At 36.3% G+C, this 19,112-nt stretch overlaps 1 protein-coding gene across 10 annotated transcripts in view; it reads right to left on the minus strand.

The window, feature by feature from the left end:
- ULK4 (unc-51 like kinase 4) overlaps positions 1-19,112 on the minus strand; it is a 215,276-nt gene that overhangs the window by 74,463 nt on the left and 121,701 nt on the right. For 8 of the 10 annotated variants that reach the window (XR_010722489.1, XR_010722490.1, XM_066192922.1 and 5 more), the window contains one exon: positions 13,713-13,818. Coding sequence is in view for 7 of the 10 variants with exons in the window: in XM_066192922.1 (XP_066049019.1) it covers positions 13,713-13,818 (106 nt within the window). In the remaining 3 variants the exon portion in view is untranslated. Of the gene's footprint in view, positions 1-8,675; positions 8,747-13,712; positions 13,819-19,112 lie in introns of those variants that run through there. The other 2 variants (XR_010722491.1, XM_066192958.1) reach the window with 1 other exon arrangement.

Below are 19,112 nucleotides of genomic sequence, written 5' to 3' on the forward strand. Positions count from 1 at the left end.
TACAACCTAGGTCAACAGAGCCTTCATTTTCTGTCAGCAAAGCTACCTGATCCCAACTATCTTGACTTCAAAAGATTACATTGAGTTAGGTCAGCTGGCACTAGAGCTCAGTTTACTTAATCAAGAGGCTCTGAAAGAACTGCAAGCCTGTTTGTGTTTGATTTCTGCGCTCCATACCTCTTTCTTCTATTTCAGTAGGATCCACACAATGGGGACAGGGGTCTAATGACACTGTGTTGTGGATAATTCCCACCTTTTTTATGTGGGTAGCTGTTGCTGGGAGTAGTGAAGCCTGCATCCATATGTTAACATACTGCCTCAGACTCCTGGCAAAACGTTCGCATAAACTCTGGAAGGAGATCACAGAATGGTTTGGCCTATTAGGTTGTCTTGGTCCAAACCACCCAGTTGTAAAACAAAAAGAGTGAATTCTACTGCCCTCCCCAGCAACAAACTGAAATTAATCCTGCTGCTAATCTGATACTTTAATTGAGAATCTGGACACTGGTTTGTTCGAGGGCAGCCAATTTCTTCACAAGTGAAGAAGTTGTTTAAAACATTGATAAAACTACAATGAGAGAGACGGCCACAAAAAAGGGTGATTTAGACAGCTGGGATTTAAGCGTGTGACTTGTGAAGACGCTCAACAGAACAGCAGGAGAAACTTTGCATGCAAGCACTGGTTTAGTACCTGTACTGGTTTTGGCTTGGATAGAGTTAAATTTCTTCCTATTAGCCCACATGGGGGTCTGGTTTGGTTTTGTGCTGCGTACAGTGTTGATAACACAGGCATGTTTTGGTTGCTGTCAAGCAGCACTTACACAGAGTAGAGGGCTTTTCTTCTCCTCGCCCCACCCATTAATAAACACGTTGGAGGTGCACAGAAGTTGGGAGGGGACATAGCTGACCAGAGGGATATTCCACACCATATGGCATCACGCTCAGGGATGGAACTGAGGAGGAGAGATTGGTAGGGTGGACACTGCTCCTGGACTTTCTGGGCATTGTTTGGTTGGTGTTGAGCAGTTGTTTTCATTTGTATCACTTGTTCTTGTGTTTGTTTTTCTCTCTCCCTGGTTTGTTTGTTTGGGTTTTTTTCTCCCTTTTCCCTAGAATTTTTAAAATTCTTCTTAAGATATCTTTTTAATTATTAAACTACTTTTATGTCAACCACAAGGTTTTTTCCACTTTTTTATGCCTACAATTCTGTCCCCCACACTGGGGGAGAGTTGAATTTGTGGCTGTGTGGTAATCAGTCACCAGCCACGCTAAACCATGACAGTACCTTTTTCTTTTTCTCTACTATGTCTGCTCTGCTGGGCACAGGTGTTTTTTAGGCACTAAAGTACTTACAGGAACACAGTAGGTTTATCAACTTGCTTCAACACATGGGAACTTTCACCATCCTGCCCCAGGTTGTGCTTCATGTGCCACTTCTTATGTGCTCTGGGCAGTACCACTACGCACCTACATCTCACTACACGCCTATATTTCTCCTTCAGCCTGCTTATGCCCAGAGTAGTGATTCTAGAAAGCAAGTTCAGGCAAAAAAAAATTCAGCTTCACAAGATAATGGGGGTGGGGAGAAAAGGGGAGTTCGCAATGAAGGACTCATGTTACTTTGTTCCTCCCTGCCATGTTATCCCAAGTGAAGAGGCAAACATTAAGGATGATAAAATTTAACAGCAGCTTGAAACAAGCATTTTCACTGTTTCATCAACAGCATTTTCTAAGACATTATACTCTGCAACAAATTCAACACAGGTCACTGCTTCCATCTAGGATTCAGGATTGTAATAGATGTCCTACAGAACAGGGGTATCATGGCATGTTTAATACAGTTTATGTGAAGAAAGACTTCTGTTTCAGAGAGACACCATATCAAACAGATTTAGGGATGCCCAATGTGTTTCATTACAAGAATGCACACTTTTCCAGATGGAACCAATCTGCAATTCCTACCAGTAAATAGATGAGACATACTCAAAATTTTCACTCTCCTTTTTTCAAATTAGCTTGTCCTTTGCTTTTGTTCATCAACATTTCTAGAAAGAGAGAATTGACTAGCCTAAATGAAGACTGAGCTTTTAGGGAGAGGGAATTCAGAAGTAGGCTAGAAAAAGTGAAGCCTAGACCTGGTGAATCTGGATCTATGTCAAGTAAATGCAGCTCTGTTGGGAAAGCTGGAGGACTCTCTGGAACTGGACTGTCAACAAATCATGTAAGAATTGGAGATTAGCTGCAGCGAGCAAATACTAGAAATAAGAGGCATATGTAGTTAAATTTTCAAGACAAGCAATTTCAGGGTATATAGAGTTCAAACATTTTGCACAATTTGGCCTGCCAGAATACTGGGAGAGTGAGGACAGTCCAGCCTGGGACCCTGGATCTCACAGGGACCACCCACACCGGCCAGGTCTGTGGAACCAAATTAGGAAGTTACTGCCAGGAGCTGCCATTTTAGGCCTTCTGGATGTGTTACTGTAGGGTGCATGTTGTGCAGTACTGCATGCACACCTTTCATGAACACAGGTTTTCTTTCAGGGTGCACAACAGAGCCCCCCAGTCAGTTCTTGCACTCAGCCCAGGGTATCTCTGCATCCAGACTGATCCCATAAAGCACAGACTTGAACGCAGTGACTGCTTGAGCCATAGCCTAGGCAAGCAAAATCCTGTAAGCAATGCTGTTCTTCCCATGTCTTCTGTCAAAACCTGTAAACCTGCCTTGATAATCTGTTCCACTGGGTATTCTATCTGCCTTTTCTTTATCTTGCTTATGACTTTTCCTCACAGTATAGACAAAATGCTACATCTAAATTAATCTTCTAGTGTTGCTGTTTGAACCACATGTTCTCTTAACAACATTCAGTGTAATTTCTGAGGAAAATACATAGTAACAGTTTGAGGGTTTTTCTTCTAGTATGATAAATAATGGCATAAACCCACAGTTCATGTCATTCTGGGTTGAATGACGGGATCAAAAAATATGATATCCCTATGTGCTTATGCAGTAAAAATATGTATTGGAAAGTCTGTTCAGCCATCATGGATAATTTTACTGTTTTTCTAATCTTTATATAATATATATAGTAGCATTAGTTCTGCTGTCATCCAGGGAAATAAGTTGCATTTCATGGCTGCATCATTGACTGAAAACTTTATGTCACAATATGGACATGTTAGCTAGGAAATATAACCTTTTAAGTGTGAATAAATCCATTAAAAACACTTTTCTGGATTTTTTTCCAAGACTCAGTGGAATAGGGATTAGAGGTTTTTGAGTAAGCAATCCTAAATATGATAAGTAAGGAAAGAATGGCCCTCAGGAAAGATTAGACAAGTTGAAACTGAATGGATGCAGGTGAAGAAAAAGTTTCTTCTCCTTATCTTTTTCAAAGGTGGGTGGTAGAGGGGAACAAAATCTTCCCAATTTTTCCATTCTCTTAGAAGACAGAAGACAGCTTCAGACTTTATATAAATATCCTATTTCTTCTCCCATTAATCTGAAAAACTCAAAGTGAAACACACGAAGGAGCAATTAGCTGATGCAATATCTTCTAACAACATGGAGACATCTATGGAAACATTCAAATCCTATTTATGAAACAAAACCCCTCAACATTTATCAGGTTAGGGTCTCTTTAAAGGAAAGTAACACTGATTTGCTTAAAGCTCAGATTGGAAACCCATGACACGTCCTCAAACATGTCTTTGCTGACAGATCTGTCTTCATAAACCCATCCTACATAAATACCATCTTGGTTGAATTGGGAAAAAGCTGAAGCTAAAATGAGGATACCTTTTTTTAAAGCATGGATAGACAAGTTTGGATCACATTTATGAAATGTGTTTTCTTAAAAAATAAACAGCATCATCAGGTAGACCGCTCCATTTTTGTCACAGCAGTTTAAATAACCACTGCTCCTCAGCTGGAGGCTTCAACTGCACCTCAAACAGGTTCCCCCATCAGCTGACTTACAAAAACTGACTACATGAAGATACATTGCTATAAAATGTAAATGATCATGTGTACAACAATACACAAAATTAGTTACCTAATCAGATCTACAAGGCATTGATCAAATGCCACAGGAAAAACCTACCAGTTGAGGAGTGCTAACTTGTCTAAATAACTTGTAAGAGAACACACTCACCTGAATATACACTGCCTTAAGTGGCGGAAAATCCATATGTAAAGACTTCAAAAGAAATTTAACTATAGAAATGAGTTACTGAATATGAAATGCACAATAGAATGTAACTTGGTGCATGGTAAACCTAAGCTAAACAATATTATAAAATTAGACCCTGAAGAGCAAAAGAAAACATCATCCTAAAAAGACTGCATTTAAATATTATTTTAGGCAGAAGCCTGAAAAATAAAAAATATTTAAGTGGAAGAGGAAGAACATCACAGGAAAAGTCTCAAGTAATACAGACTATTGCTTTATATTTGTGTAAAAATTGGGAATTTCAGAAGACTTTATAAAATGTAAATAACTTCAGTTTCTCCATTATGATGGAATTCCCTTTCTACTTTAAAAAGGAAATAATTTTCAAGTTTAATTGTCCACAAATGGTTTAAACATATCTACTCAGAACACAGTTTTCCTGAAAATAACTTAGAAGACCAAAACTTCTGGCTGCATGGGAGCTATGGCAACTATTGAAGACATTTAAAACAAAACAAACGAAAAACCCCAACCATTCTTCAAAGCAGTGAAAAACCTCAGATTTCATTTCTCTGTCCACTAGATAGATCTGACTCTGCCAAAACCAGAACTGACAAAATGAAGTTCTCTCAGTAGGATCATACAAGTGCATCTGAAGAAGCCTTTCCCTATGTCAGAATGATTGATGTAGTTTAATTTTGTGTATAGTACTTTTTACTTTTGTGACTTTACACTTACCTCAAATTGGCGTGGTACGTTGCTTTCATACCGAGACTGTTCTAACTGCTAGAATAGAACATATGTCATAGCTCTACAACTTATGGTTGTAGTAATACAGTAACCGTATTTAAAATGTGTCTCTTTTCAAATATACTGTTAAATTTTTAAATTAATCTCCTAAAATTACTTCTCAGCTTACTATTTATATCTGACAAGATAAACAGGGATATCATCATAATTAGATTCAATTTATTATCCGTAAGAAATAGTTTGCATTTTCAATATTTAACCTGCTAATATGATAGGTACATGATTACCTAGTTACTCATTTTTCCTCAAACTGACCAAATCCACTAGTGCTAATACATACTATTTGAACTGCAGTTCATGGGAATACTAGCATAATGTCAAACAAAAATGCTTGAATCAAACTGCAGGAAAAGCGGCACCTAAAGTAACTGCAAAGATCACAGTCTCTAGAGAGGAGGAAGAAAAAAATACCATTTTCATGACTAAGCGGGTGAGAAGGAGCATAAGCCTTTGAAGACAGTCCAGAGTTTGTCATCAGGAAACCTTTGGATACCCACAACGTCAACCTGATTGGAAATCCATGTCTTTCATTTTAACAAAAAATTTTACTTTTTCAGTTTAGGTTTCTGCCTCCAAGTAGTATCAATCAGAGCATTCACTCAGTCAAAACCTTAAATCTTAAATTTGTCTAGGTATCGGATAGGTACAGAAAACGTCTATTATGGTTGGCATCTTAGAAATTTAAAGACGGTCTAGGCTTTGAAATTGCTATATTTATTGAACTAACCACCCACCATTAAACTAAGCTGATCAGATGTCTGCATAAAGCCTCTCAGACTAGAATATAATGGAACAGCAGGACTTTGAATATTGTTTGTTATTATTCTGTTCTTTTCCATCAATTAGGCGTTAAAATGAGACATTTCAAGTAGTTCAAGCAGCCAGCTATGCTGCAAGACGATCTGCTTGGCTGGTCACAAAGATAGATAGCATCAGGACACCAACTCCAGCCACAGGAACACCAGTTCTCTTTTACAGTACAGCACTAGAGAGACAAGACGTAACAACCTGTTGAGCCCTTATTCACTTATCTTATCCTTTGAAGTTCTAGCAAGCATGCTGTGACGTTTTGTGCCTTATGGGTAAACAACAACAGGCTTGGTTCTACTTGAATGGCATAACTGTTCCTCACAGCAATTACCATTTCTATTTTCATCCTTTTCAGATGGCTGCATTGATGATTATCACAGGATGACACAGGTTATTTTTTCCTCAAAGACTTCACTACTACCATGCTATTTTGACACGATATCTTTTATGATACTAGGCTTCTAAGTTCACCCATGTGATGTTACACACTTCCACCTCAGTGACTGGCATTTTGGGTCAGAAAAATATGTCTTAATACTGCTAAAAAGCATCCTGAGCTTTGTAACATCCCAGAAGAAACTTCTTCAGGCTTAATCACCACTGGCATCTCATACAAACTGTAACTCAAATGAACACGAGACACACAACATAGGACTGCTATCTTTAGATGTTCATTGAGACATTTCTGTGCTCAAGAGCTGAACACACTACTACAGTACTGGGAAGGAGCTGTGAAAGTCTTACATCCTGCATGGCAGAGGCCACAAGGTGTACCCCTAAGCAAGGGACTGTCTCTCTCACATCCAATTGATAAAGAAACAACATTTGAAACTACTCAGAGAAGATGATACTTTTTTTTTAATTTATTTTAAAATTATTTCTTATTTTGTATTGATTTAATTAAGAGCATTTTGTTTCTAAACACTGACTAAAAACAGAAAAAATGCTTTTAGGTTCTTTCCCTGACTTATTCTCCCTGTCAATCTCTCTATTCAGGATCACAATAAATTGCATATGAACTAAGTTTTACAGTAAGCAGATATAAAGCACTGCTATAAAACACCTTTTCTATCTTCAGTCACTAAACAAATACTTATATATTGTATCCTGTAAAACTTCTGCAGGAGACTCCTAGGAAAAAACAGAAACTAGTAAGGAATGAGTAAATTACTTCAGAACCAGTCTGAATGTGTATCTAATTTATTCACAGACTAAGTCTGGGGGTTTTATTTGTTGTTGCCTTTTTTTTTAAGGGCATATTAGTATAAGCAATGTATTCTATAGAATTTTATAAGTACTGCCTTTCCCTTGCAAGCAGACTCCTGTGTGACTAATCCATGTTCCTCTTCTTGATTGCCATCTTAAGAGATAGGTAAATTCTCCCACCTTGGAAGAAAATGCAGCAATTTTGAAGCCAGCTACTCCAAAAACTCAATTTTACCCCTAAAATCCAAGTCACATGTAACAACACACCAATGCCTTCTCAGTGTTGCACTGTAGTTCAGACTACTGCATAGGTGGGTGCAGCAGGGAGGACGATCTGGGTCGACAACTTACTGCAGTCTACTGCCTAATTTCATGACCACTGGTGATGTAGCACGTGACAAGTGAGCTGGCTAGGAAGTTACAAACTGTTGCTAAAAAGTGTGCTATGGGCACCTGCTCAAATGGCTTTTGGAGACTGAAGCTGAAATCAAATTATCTCTGAGGAAGTGAAAGGTAGAAAAATATCCTCCCCTAAGGTTTAGGTAACTTAGAAACGCTTGGGGTCTATCTAGAGAGCTCAGAATTCATAGTTATCATTATGGTAGTAATAACTTCTCACTTTGTAAAGATCTGTGTATTTGTAAGACATTTCTTTCCCTTTTTGGGTTTTTTTCCCCCCAAGAAAAAGGTTGCAGTTGGATGTTGGTCTCATGAGTGTCATTTTTTTGGATATGCAGTATTTAACAGACTTTAACAATACAACACACAAAGACATTTGAAATCTAATTAATCTCTTGACATTTGACTAAAAGTCAAAGCAGTGGACGACAAGATGAATAAGGACACTTCAACCATGGAAGCTGATCTTTCTTTCATGAGGTGCAAATGAGTTATGATCATCTGACTACAAACTTTATTGCAGATCTGTTCTTTTTAATAATTGTCCCTACTTTTAGCACCTAGCATGCTTTCTTAGTATGATATTGAATATTATGACTGCTGTAGCTGACATTCTACACTTCCATCAAAGGTCCTTCCTTAGCAACTTCAGGTTTTACTCAAACTGCTTAAAGCATCACACATTACTAATAGTGGTCATATTTTCACACAGCTCAAAGACTATTTTTATTTCTCTAAACCCTGTAATTCCTTTTTTACTTTAGCTTCTGAGATTCAACATCATTAAGACAAAGTTTAGGATTTGCTTTATCATATAATGGAAACTTGTTTTTAACATTAAGACAAACATCTCTGCTTATACTGCTAGTGGTAGTTACTTCAGTACGGTAGCCAAACACAAGATCACACCAGTACAGTCTGGGAAAGGTAATTCAATTCAACATGACTGTACTGAACTTTATATTTAAATCATCTCCTTACACGACCATCATTAAAAAAAACTGCTGACTGATTTATGGAGTATAATGGGATTCAGAAAAGCTAAAAATTTAAACTCATTCATAAGCAATACTGGGTTGAAAACAGTTTACTAGATCAGCTTTGAATAATAGTGGAAACTTGGAATTACTTTTTAAACATGCTGAAAATAGCTTTTTATATAAACATAATAAATTTGATGCATTATCAGAAATAAATAGCTGCAGTCAGAAGTTATCCACTGCAGCCTACAAGATCTATTTTCCAACAAGACGTTTAGTTCATTTCTTCAGAATGGAAATCCTTGCGAAGCAATTAAAGTCTTTGAAAGACATTTCTCTACAATCCAATATGATATACCCAGACTCTTCCTATAAACAAAATGATGCAACAGTTAGAATGAAGACATTTCTTGCCTTTGAATATTACCCACGGACAAACCATACTCAAGAGTTGGAAAGCACTGCTAACTAGACAATGATTCAACATTTTCTGTTTTTAATTTGTACAAACTCTGTGAAAAACAAACCAACCCCCCCCAAAAATAAAATGACGAGTAAAGAAAGAAAAGCAATAAAGAGACTGAACTGAAGGCAAAATAAAAAGTTTATATACCTGTGAATTGTACTTAAGTACAAGAATTGCACTCCATTAGGTACTATGGTGCACTTGGCTATTTATTAATCATCACATCCACATAATGAAGCAGCCTTGCACACACACACCACCCACTTATCAAGCATCCAAACCTGACTCTGTGGTTTGTCTTATGTCTAAATTTGCCAGTATGTCAGTGCTTGTCACCAGACACTTATCTAAGAGAGACAGTATGTCTTTTCAGTAGACTTGTCTAGCACCTGTCTATAGAAACACATGAGCAGCCACTGTATTCCTACAACACACGCTTAGGAACTCATAATTTTAGCATCTAGAACAGGGTTTTCATTTTAGAGTCAACAAATGTCAACCCTTTTAATATGACATGCACAAAGTAATGTACAGTTAGTTGTTTCATGACCAGTAAAACTAACAAAACCCATCTTCATCTGCATCCTGTATCTCTAACTACCTCCACGGCATTAAGTCACCATACTCCTCACTATGACTCCCTGCCCCTGTTTCTGAAACCTTGATGCTGCTTTGTCCTATGTCACCCGACTGTAAGCACACCCTCCAGTGTGAATTGCTCCCATGCACTGACCAAGCCTGTGGGATCATTTCATAGGTCCCCTCCTCAGGAACTGACCAACACATCATTAAACTCAGTGGTTACAAACCTAAAACAGGGACTTGTAGGCATCCTAGAAAGAAAATGGGAAGTGAATACTGAAAAGGCAACAGAGGTGTATTAATTAATAGATCTTTACACTATGTAATGTATAAGTAGATACCTATATTTTGTACATGTCATGTATAGCACTATTCTATTTGCTGTACACGAGTGAAGAATATTTAATTGATAAGCCTTTTGCCTTTCCCTAAATTATGGCATTAACTTGGGTCTCTGTCATCAGATACTGATTATTATAGATTGAATACGTATTTTGTATATTTGGACCTCTGTGCTCTCTCAAGTGAACTTAAAATTGTCCCCATCAAAAGATGGGGAAGGTAAGAAAGAAAGACTGGTAGCCAGAAGCCAAGACAGAGGAAGAGAGGATAAGTGTCATTCTCTTAGAAAACCATGCTGAAAATGACCACAATTGTCTTGGCTTTTTAATATCTTTCCTTAACTGTTCACAAGGGACCCTATATTAATCCTAGTCTCCTTATTGAATTCCAGTCTCAGTAATTAAACTGAATCATATTATTCCTCTCTGATTATTAAGTGGAAATTGTCATTAATGTTAACAGAACAAATGTTTAATAGCTGATAACACAAGTACAGGCCATTTTAAATTCCCCTGTGACTTCAATTGCATATGTTATTCTCCATTTCACCTTCAAACATTTTAAGTGGTTATCAGTACATGTCTGATGTATTGTAACACAAAAGGACACAGTTCAGGGAAGAGAGACATTAATACTAGGCAATCCACCTTCTATGAAAGTTGCTGAAATACACAACCATATCATTTTTAATAACAGGAAATCACAGAAGTAGTAATGCAGAAAGTGCCATCATGCAAGATTTTCTTGAGAAAGGGGAAAGTTCAACATGTAAGCTATAGCCCTTTAAAAAAAAAAATCTATAACCTCATATAACTCCTTTGAGCAAGTGAGAGTTCTGAAGGCTAACAAGCACAAAAAAACCAGTGACGTAGGTCTCTAAATGATCTCCCTGCAAAAATACAGCCTCTGGGCAGCTGAAGAAAGGCATGCACAAAATCAGAAAAATCTTCATTGCTAATGTCTTGACTCTTAGATACAAAAATCTTGACAAGACTGACCACCTAACCTGAGGTCCTTCTAATGTTCAGCAAGTATCTATGGTTTTTAATATCTAAAGCTCCATATATACATGAATTAATTATCACACTGTAACAGGGAAATAAGGGAAATTGATGACCCATAATATTCTGTCTTCAGCCTCTTTTTTTTGTTAACACAGGAGAATAGCTCATGAATGTTGAATATCTTCATTAACAGCACAGACACAGTGTTAATAGGATGTATTAACATGCATGTTCAGCAAGTTTGCAGATGACATTGAAATGAAGAAAGCAGCTGATGTGATGAAGGATTGATAGATTCAGAAAGAGCTCAAGAACCTGAGGAGCTCAAAAAAAGGGCTGCCAGAAACCTTTTAAAGTTTAACAAAGGCAAATACAAAGCTCTGCACTTGGGAAGAATACATTCATATAATAGTACAGGCAGAGAATGAAAATACACACATCATGTGGTCCACTCTCCTAAATATCTTAGCTGCCCTTCTCTGGACTTCTCCTGCTTGTCAATGTGTTTCTTATAGTTTGGAGCTCAAAACTAGACACTACAATGAATGGAGGAGAATAATCGCTTTCCTCAACTTTCCAGTTTTTTTTCCTCTTTGCAGCCCTCTTTTGCCTTGATGGCTGCAAATGCACACTGCTGACTGATGTTCAGCTTTTCTACTTGGACTCCAGGATATTTTTCTATTTGGACTCCAGGATATTTTTCTGCAAGAGGAAGCTCAGCTTTCATTTTACTATACTGCACTCTTCTCCATCACACAAAAGCAATTCAAAAATGAGAAGCTAAATGCCAAAGACATGGCAGCAGAAGTTTAAGGTATTTTCCTGATGTGAACGCTATATATTTACAGATGGTAATGCAAAGGATATAAAGCCCTCCAGTTTGCACAGAATAACTTTTCTCCCCTTTTAATTCAAAGAAAATCTAACAGTCTGCAATTGCAAGATCAATACTCTCGTAACATCCTTGGCAAACCAAATTTTAGAAGTCCTTTAGTTGACAATTAGGCCCTAAATCAATAAAGCACTGGCCAAATTCCAGGTTTCCAGTACTCTGAAGATTAGCCAATTGGAAAAAAGGGATGAGAGAAGATGGGGACATTTGACTTGAGATAAATTATTACTTGAGATAAATGTGCTGCTTTCTCTAGTATGATTGCTGAAGTTCAGTGAGCCCAAGTTAGTGTTATCTAATCAGTATCAGTCAGAAAATATTACTGGAGTCATTATGACATAGCACAAGAAAAAGACTTCAGTATTATTGCTATCCTGCTTCCTTAATTTGGAAACTAGCATGACTGAAGAGATGTGTTTTATTTTTGGAGCAGATGGGAAGTGAAAGAGCACAGACATACTGCCAGCAGCATAAAAAGCACACAGGAGCTTGCTCTGTAGGACAATAAAGAAGAGATATTTAGGGAATGGAGGCATTTCTGCCATGCTGTTAAACAGTTTCGAACCTAATTTGCCACACAGAAAGGCAGAGTGTATTACTTTAAGTAAGGCATGCCAATTACGTGGTTACAGTTCTTGTGGGACTTGAACAAACTTCTTTGCATTGTGCAGTTTTAACAAGTTACCCTGCTGCAACTCAGGTCAATGCTGACTTAGGACTTTGCCTGACAGACAGCAAGTGTGCCTAAAGATAGTAAAAGTAGCACATACATTTAAATCCCAAGAAACCACAAACAGTTCTAAGTGTGATAGGCAGTTTGGTGAGAAATAACCAAAGAATAAGAATCCTATGAATCAGCCCTTTCCAAATTAGTCATACTATTCTATTTTTTTTTTCCTGGCTCTGCTCTCCATTAATACACCACTAACTTCACAGTGGATCTGTTTGCAACAGAAGAGAGGAACATGCTATTAGCAACAATGACAAGTTCCAGTTTGTCTCCTGAATAATGGCATTGCCCTTTCAATTCCTTTAGACTAGAAAGGTTCAGGAATTCAGCTCTCTTGTTTTCTGGGTCAGTGTTTTAACTACTATGGTAATTATGAAAATGAGGACATGATTCCTGCTACCCATCTTGATGGATTCATAAGCTGGTACATGTACCAACAAATAGTTCAAATGGTAGCCTAGACCTATATTGCTAGAGGTCACTCATCCATTCATGATAAACAGAAGAAATGCTATGAAAATGTATGTCTCTAAATAAGTTTGTAATTTATATAGATTTCCAATAACTGAAACCTTTTCAGAATCAATTTCTAAATAAAAGGAGCTTAGATAATAAAACACAGTGAAACAAATCATGGAATCATGGAACAGTCTGGGTTGGAAAGGACCTTTAAAGGTCATCTAGTCCAAAACTCTTGTAATGAGCAGGGACATCTTCAGCTAAATCAGTTTGCTCAGAGCCCTGTCCAACCTGACCTTGAAGACTCTCAAGGATGGGACATCCAACCACTCTGCAGGCAACTTGTGCCAGTGTTTTATTACCCAGTTTAGGTGGTAAACATTTCATGAAGACATGTAATGGTTTGTCAACTAAGACTTCATAGTCTTAGTCTACATCATTGGACTGGAACAGAAGCTATTTCTTGAAAGTGTGCACAAATATTGTACAATTTATCGTTTCACAGGTTTAACCAGTGAGAAAAGGAAGAATTTGTAGAAGTCTCTCTATACTCTGCACTGTTATGGTCAGAACTCTAGCCCATGCCTTCTTTTCCAAGCCATTCTTCACAGATAAAAAGTAATTTTCAGTTCGTAATTCCTCTGTAAGCACATTTTCTTGGAAAAACAACATTCTAAAAGTTAAATTTGCAATCAAATTGATAAGGAAGGAAGGAAGAAGTGATGAGGAGGATATCAGTTACAATGCAATTATCTAACAACCACTAAAAAATCTGAATAGATACAAGTTCAGTTTCACACAGTGCCAGATACTACAAACTAGGAAACATCTGAGAATAAAGGAGAATAAAGATGACATACCTTCTTCAAAGAGTATCATCATGTTCATACTTTTGTTAGCAACAATATTATTCAGTAAGGCAATCACAGTTTGCATTGTATTCCCAAGTATACTGTTCTGGTATCTCTGCAAAAACAAAACAGTAAAAAAAAAAATCTAGTATTCCTTTTGTAAGGTTAGAAGACTATCACCTTAAAAAAATGTGGTAATACAAAAGCAGTACTTTCTCAATACCTTAAAATTCAACATTTAAAATACTGTAAAACCAGCCAAATATCTTAGTAGATAATATCAATTTCAGGGACCCTGATCTACAACAACCTTAGACCAAAACTCCTCCCATGTTCTTTTAAATTAAAATAATTTTTATCTAGGTCAAAAATGTTAGGACTTTTTAAAATGACATAGAATTTTATCACCCTAATCTAAATATATTCAGAACCACAAATATTTCCCTTTGTATGATATTTCTTTTATTAATGGCATTATTGTTACTCTTTTCAGTCTCCGGTTGATAACCCCACCATAAGTCTATTTGTTGTTTTTCTTCATATATATTCATAATTTCACAGACACCTTAAAGACTTATGCCTGTATTGAACTGCATCACTTTTTAAATATCTTTCATATGTTTGATGATTGCTTCAACGATTTTTCACAATTGAGACTACACTGAGAAGCGGAAGGCACAAAGATTAAGAAGAAATTTACTTTCTTTTGTTATATTCACTACACTTGCGCACTCAGGCTGAAAAGGGTGGATAAGGCAATGCAACCAATATGTGTTTATATGCACACTGGGGACAGTAATAACTCAGATAACTTCCAAGAAGCCAAACCAGGACAAGCCTTGACAAATATAAATTTAGATGTAAATATAAGCCTGAGTACTTTTCAAATCTCCCTATAAGTTCAGGAAATATTTTGGCCAATTTTCAGACTCAAAGCCAAATAGATGCATATATCTAAACTGAACATAACTACTAAGAAAAAATTGTCATATTTCATGCATTCTAGGTTTCTCTCATCCACTTAGGTAACTTCCACATGTCCCTTTCCCACCAAATCTCTCAGTATATTGGTATTGCTCAAATACTTGGCTGCCACAGAATACACCATTTATTAGGGTCCATCTCCTGTCTGATAGAAACCAATTGAAAAAAATTTAAAGTTGAACATGATGCAACTTGTCTGAAGTTAAGCATTTCAGATGGCAAAAATCACTTCAGCTCTTGAATACAGTCAAAGTAACACTTTGTGTTTCTGCACTAAAAAAATAAAATGTATTATTTCCTACAAATATCATACATGAAATATATATATGCTAAGGTATAATACATTAACAGAAAATTAAATACATAAACATACACAGCCACCTATTCAACTTTATGTTATATGAATCTTCTATTCACAATAAAGTGCTCTAAAATAGATCATAAGGAGAAGAGACAAGGAAGAGTGCCTCACAGCCTTTTGAAGGACTGTAGTTTCCCACCCAAGCCCTAAAAATATATATCTAAAAGCTCTTACATTCTATTTACTTTATATAGCCTTTAGAGAAGTTATTTATGATTTCCATAAAGAACACAATAAATATCTGTTCCTCTAAAGGTTTGAAATACAGCCTGATAAATTCAATAGCAAAGTTGGAAAGTATAAACACCAGATTCCTCAAAGGTAAGGGAACCAATACAGGAAACAGACACCATGAAGCCATGGTACTAAAAAGAAATTTGAAGTTATTTTCCTACAGATAGCTGAAGGATAAGAAAAACAGTATTTTCAAGAGTTAAACAATGTATTTATCTGGTAGTCTATCATCGCAATACCTTCTTAATTCTCCTAAAGAACATCTAGAAAACAATACATTAAATATCAAGAATGAATATTTCCAATACTGAGGATAATGATTCATACACCGAGAACATAAAATTAACAAATGCAAAAAAATCCCCAAATGTCAAAACCAGAGCTGACTCTAATACTTTCTTTGCAAGTACGATATTTCTATTACTGCTTCATATATTTGAAGTAAACACCTAGTAAAATTCCCCTTTCAGATATGCAATTAAAAGAGAAGCTATTAGTTTTTTATGATAACAATCTTTCACATACACCAGGTTAGTAACATTTCAGTGAAGCCATTTTTGCATTTAATGGACATCAATCGTGCTTTGCAACCCTCTGCTGAAGGACCAGCACTGATGTTTTTACTTACATCAAAGCATAAATAACAAAACTTATCTTACTCTAAATACATATAAATTAGAATTCAAGATGCAATGTAATACCTTGAGGACGGAAAATGGTACCTTAATGAATTTAATAATTATACAAATGGTATACTCAGCTGTACGACTACAGATTTAACGTATGTTCCATGATGGATTTTGACAAGATATCAGGTTTCAAGAAGCTACAGGTATACTTTACTTATCTAAGCCATCACTGATTGCTGTTAGACTCAATTTTAGAGGGTTATATAAAAATATTTAACTTCATAATCTATCAAGGAGTAAAGCTGATCTAATTTGTGTGCACAGCACCACTGACTGTGGACATTTAATGAACAGTGCACTTGACAGCTTTAATAAAACATAGCATTTGCCAGCAGAGATAATTAGAATTGAAGCAGAAAAATTCTAGTGTTTGGCAACACAGATGAAACAACTTCATTAAAATGTACAGCTTCGGCGAATGAAAGGCAGGAAAGCACTGGACCCTGAAGAATCAGCCTTCTCAAAACTAATTGCTTCAGTGCTTAAAAAGGACAGCTATGAAATACCAAGGGCATAACAAGGAAATACTAGTATTAAAAAAAAGAAACCACAGAAGATAAATCAAGCTTTTCAAATAGGACTGAACTGTATTTAGGCCATTAAACTTTTCACTCTAATTTTGAAGGGTTGTACTTTCACAAAAGAGATCACTTGAAGTATTTTTAGGTAAAAGAGTGTGAATTAGCAAAGAGGGAGGAGGAATCTTGGCAAGATACTATGGCTAAAGCTGCCTTTTCTCTTCCTTTAAGGGGATTAGAACTTAGTACTCGGCAAACTACAGTATTTTAATTACATTTTAGACAATGAAAGAGATTGCACTTGGGATAAGAGGTTTGCAATTTGGGAGCCTTCACATACATGTCTCCTACTTATGTATCTAAGAACCCAGAAGAGAAAGTCCTAAATGCTACGTTTACAGATATGCTGTGATTAAATCTTACACTACATACCACAGTACTCCTGCTCATTCAATATAATCAGTGATTAAACTTTACACTCTCCTTCTCAAGCTTACATATGATCTGTGAACACAAGTTAGGTAAGTAAGGGGACATAAGAAGATAGTGACTTGAGTTTTCATACACTAAATCCATTGAAAGAAGAAAATCATAGAAATTAACCGTATTCAAATTATAGTTATTTAAATATGCCATTCTTATCTGATGATTCTTTGCAACAGTATAGCTGAGATGAAATAAACCAAAACGTTGATGCTAACAAGGACCTCTTTACAGGAACATAGTTTAAGATTGCATTCAACCTAGCTTATTGTGATTTGCTATTACTTTGTTTATGAAACAGAATCAGAATCTTATCTAGTTGGTTAATTTAATCTTTAACATTTTGTGGTTTTGATTCATATGACCAGTTATGCACAAACTGAAAGCATATAAATATGGATCTCTAACATTAAGGTAATACTATTTTCCTTATTAATTATCTAAATCAGAAGTAAGCAGAATCATATCTCTTGCTACTCTACTTTTCAAAAATCAGACGTTTTCCAAAACTACGCTTCTACCCGAACTAATATTTCCAAATATTTCCCTCTGGGTAACAAAAAGGAGCAACTACTAATCTGACAACTAATTTCTAGAATGACCATGCTTTTCAGATGTATCACAACAGTGACATATTCATTAATACACAGAGATTTTAAGTCTTGCAAGTCTCATTGAAATTCCTGCTGGAATATTGAAAAATAAAGATCATCTGGATTCTTTGTCAATATATGCTTAGGCAAAGTTAATTGAGTATAGGGGAAAAGTAGTGATTTTGAAGGATTAACTAAGGAGAAAGGAAACCATTAATAAAAAACCTAGAATGTCAAGCATCAACCAACAGAAAGCAGTAGAATTAGTCTTTGATTTTGTTCTTATATCCACTGCAGCAGGCAATGCAAAATTTCACAATCTTACATTCACTGTTAGAGATGCATTGCAAAACAATTCAGTGGCAGCTCTTAAAACAGAGTAACATTCCTTCTTTCTACATAATTGCACTTAAATTTCTAGCAGCAATGAAAACTCAAAGCTTATCCTTTTGCACCTAAAAACCTTAGTGAAAGAACTCCACTCTTACAGAAAATTTTCTTCACTGTCAACAGAGGGAGTCTGAGTAGGCTCCGCTCTCAAGCAGAGTCAGGCTCTTTCACAGAGAGGACATTTAGAAGCAATTTCATATAAAAACAAATTTCCCCACTACCTAGAAAAAAGTAGCCAAAAAATTAGCTGAGAATTAAAATTATTCATTGTGAATAGCACTGAGGTTTCCTAAAAAGAAAAATTTGCAAACAACTGAACAGACAGTATGGGAAAAAAATAAATCTATACAAGTATCTCACTCTGGAGAATTAAACTTGCTGATATCAACGAAGATCCAATATTCTGGAAGAAATTATGCTGGCACGCTCTGAAGCCACTAAACTCTACAAGTAATAGATACCACCACAGCAGTAACCTCATATTTAGACTCATAAATCTGTAGATGCTTTGGAGAGTCTCAAGTAGCAGTGAAGCATTTGAACTGCAAAGTCACTTCGGAGCTGCAATCAAACATTATGCCAAAAATTACCATACCAAAATATTCACCTATCAGACTTGCATTTCCAGCTTTCATTAAATGCTACTTCCTAAAGCACTCAGAATGACAAATAACAATCAGGGGACATCTTTTTCTAGATGGTTTTTGCTTTAATGCAAAAGACACTTTGCCACCACACGGAAAGAAGTCTCCTATACTGTGTTAATTAATCCATCATCAGCTGTTAAGGAATGGGTCTCTGTCTCTTCTCACTTATAACCTACTCCCATAGCCATAGCTAATTAGTTGCTAAAGCAGTATTTAAAAGCAAACTCTGATACTGACTCAGTTTTCGCTACCTACTGAGGTGTGCAAGAACAGGATTGAAAAGCCTTTCCTGACATTTCCCATAACTGGAAAAAAAAATTGTGTCAAAAAACCCAACAGAGGAAAAGCTATGGTCCTAAAAGGAATTGAAAAGGATAGGAAAAAAATCCATTGTCCCTCTTAATCTCATATTGAATGTGTCATTCTTTGTACTCACAGACTTCCTTAAAATTCAGGGAAGGTGTTGGTGAAAAAGGTGTTGAATGAGAAGCCACGGGCTGAGAAAGAAGT

This window comes from Chamaea fasciata, unplaced genomic scaffold, assembly GCF_029207755.1.
Source record: "Chamaea fasciata isolate MVZ Bird 193981 ecotype frontalis unplaced genomic scaffold, bChaFas1.0.hap1 SCAF_1, whole genome shotgun sequence".
NCBI lineage: Eukaryota > Metazoa > Chordata > Aves > Passeriformes > Sylviidae > Chamaea > Chamaea fasciata.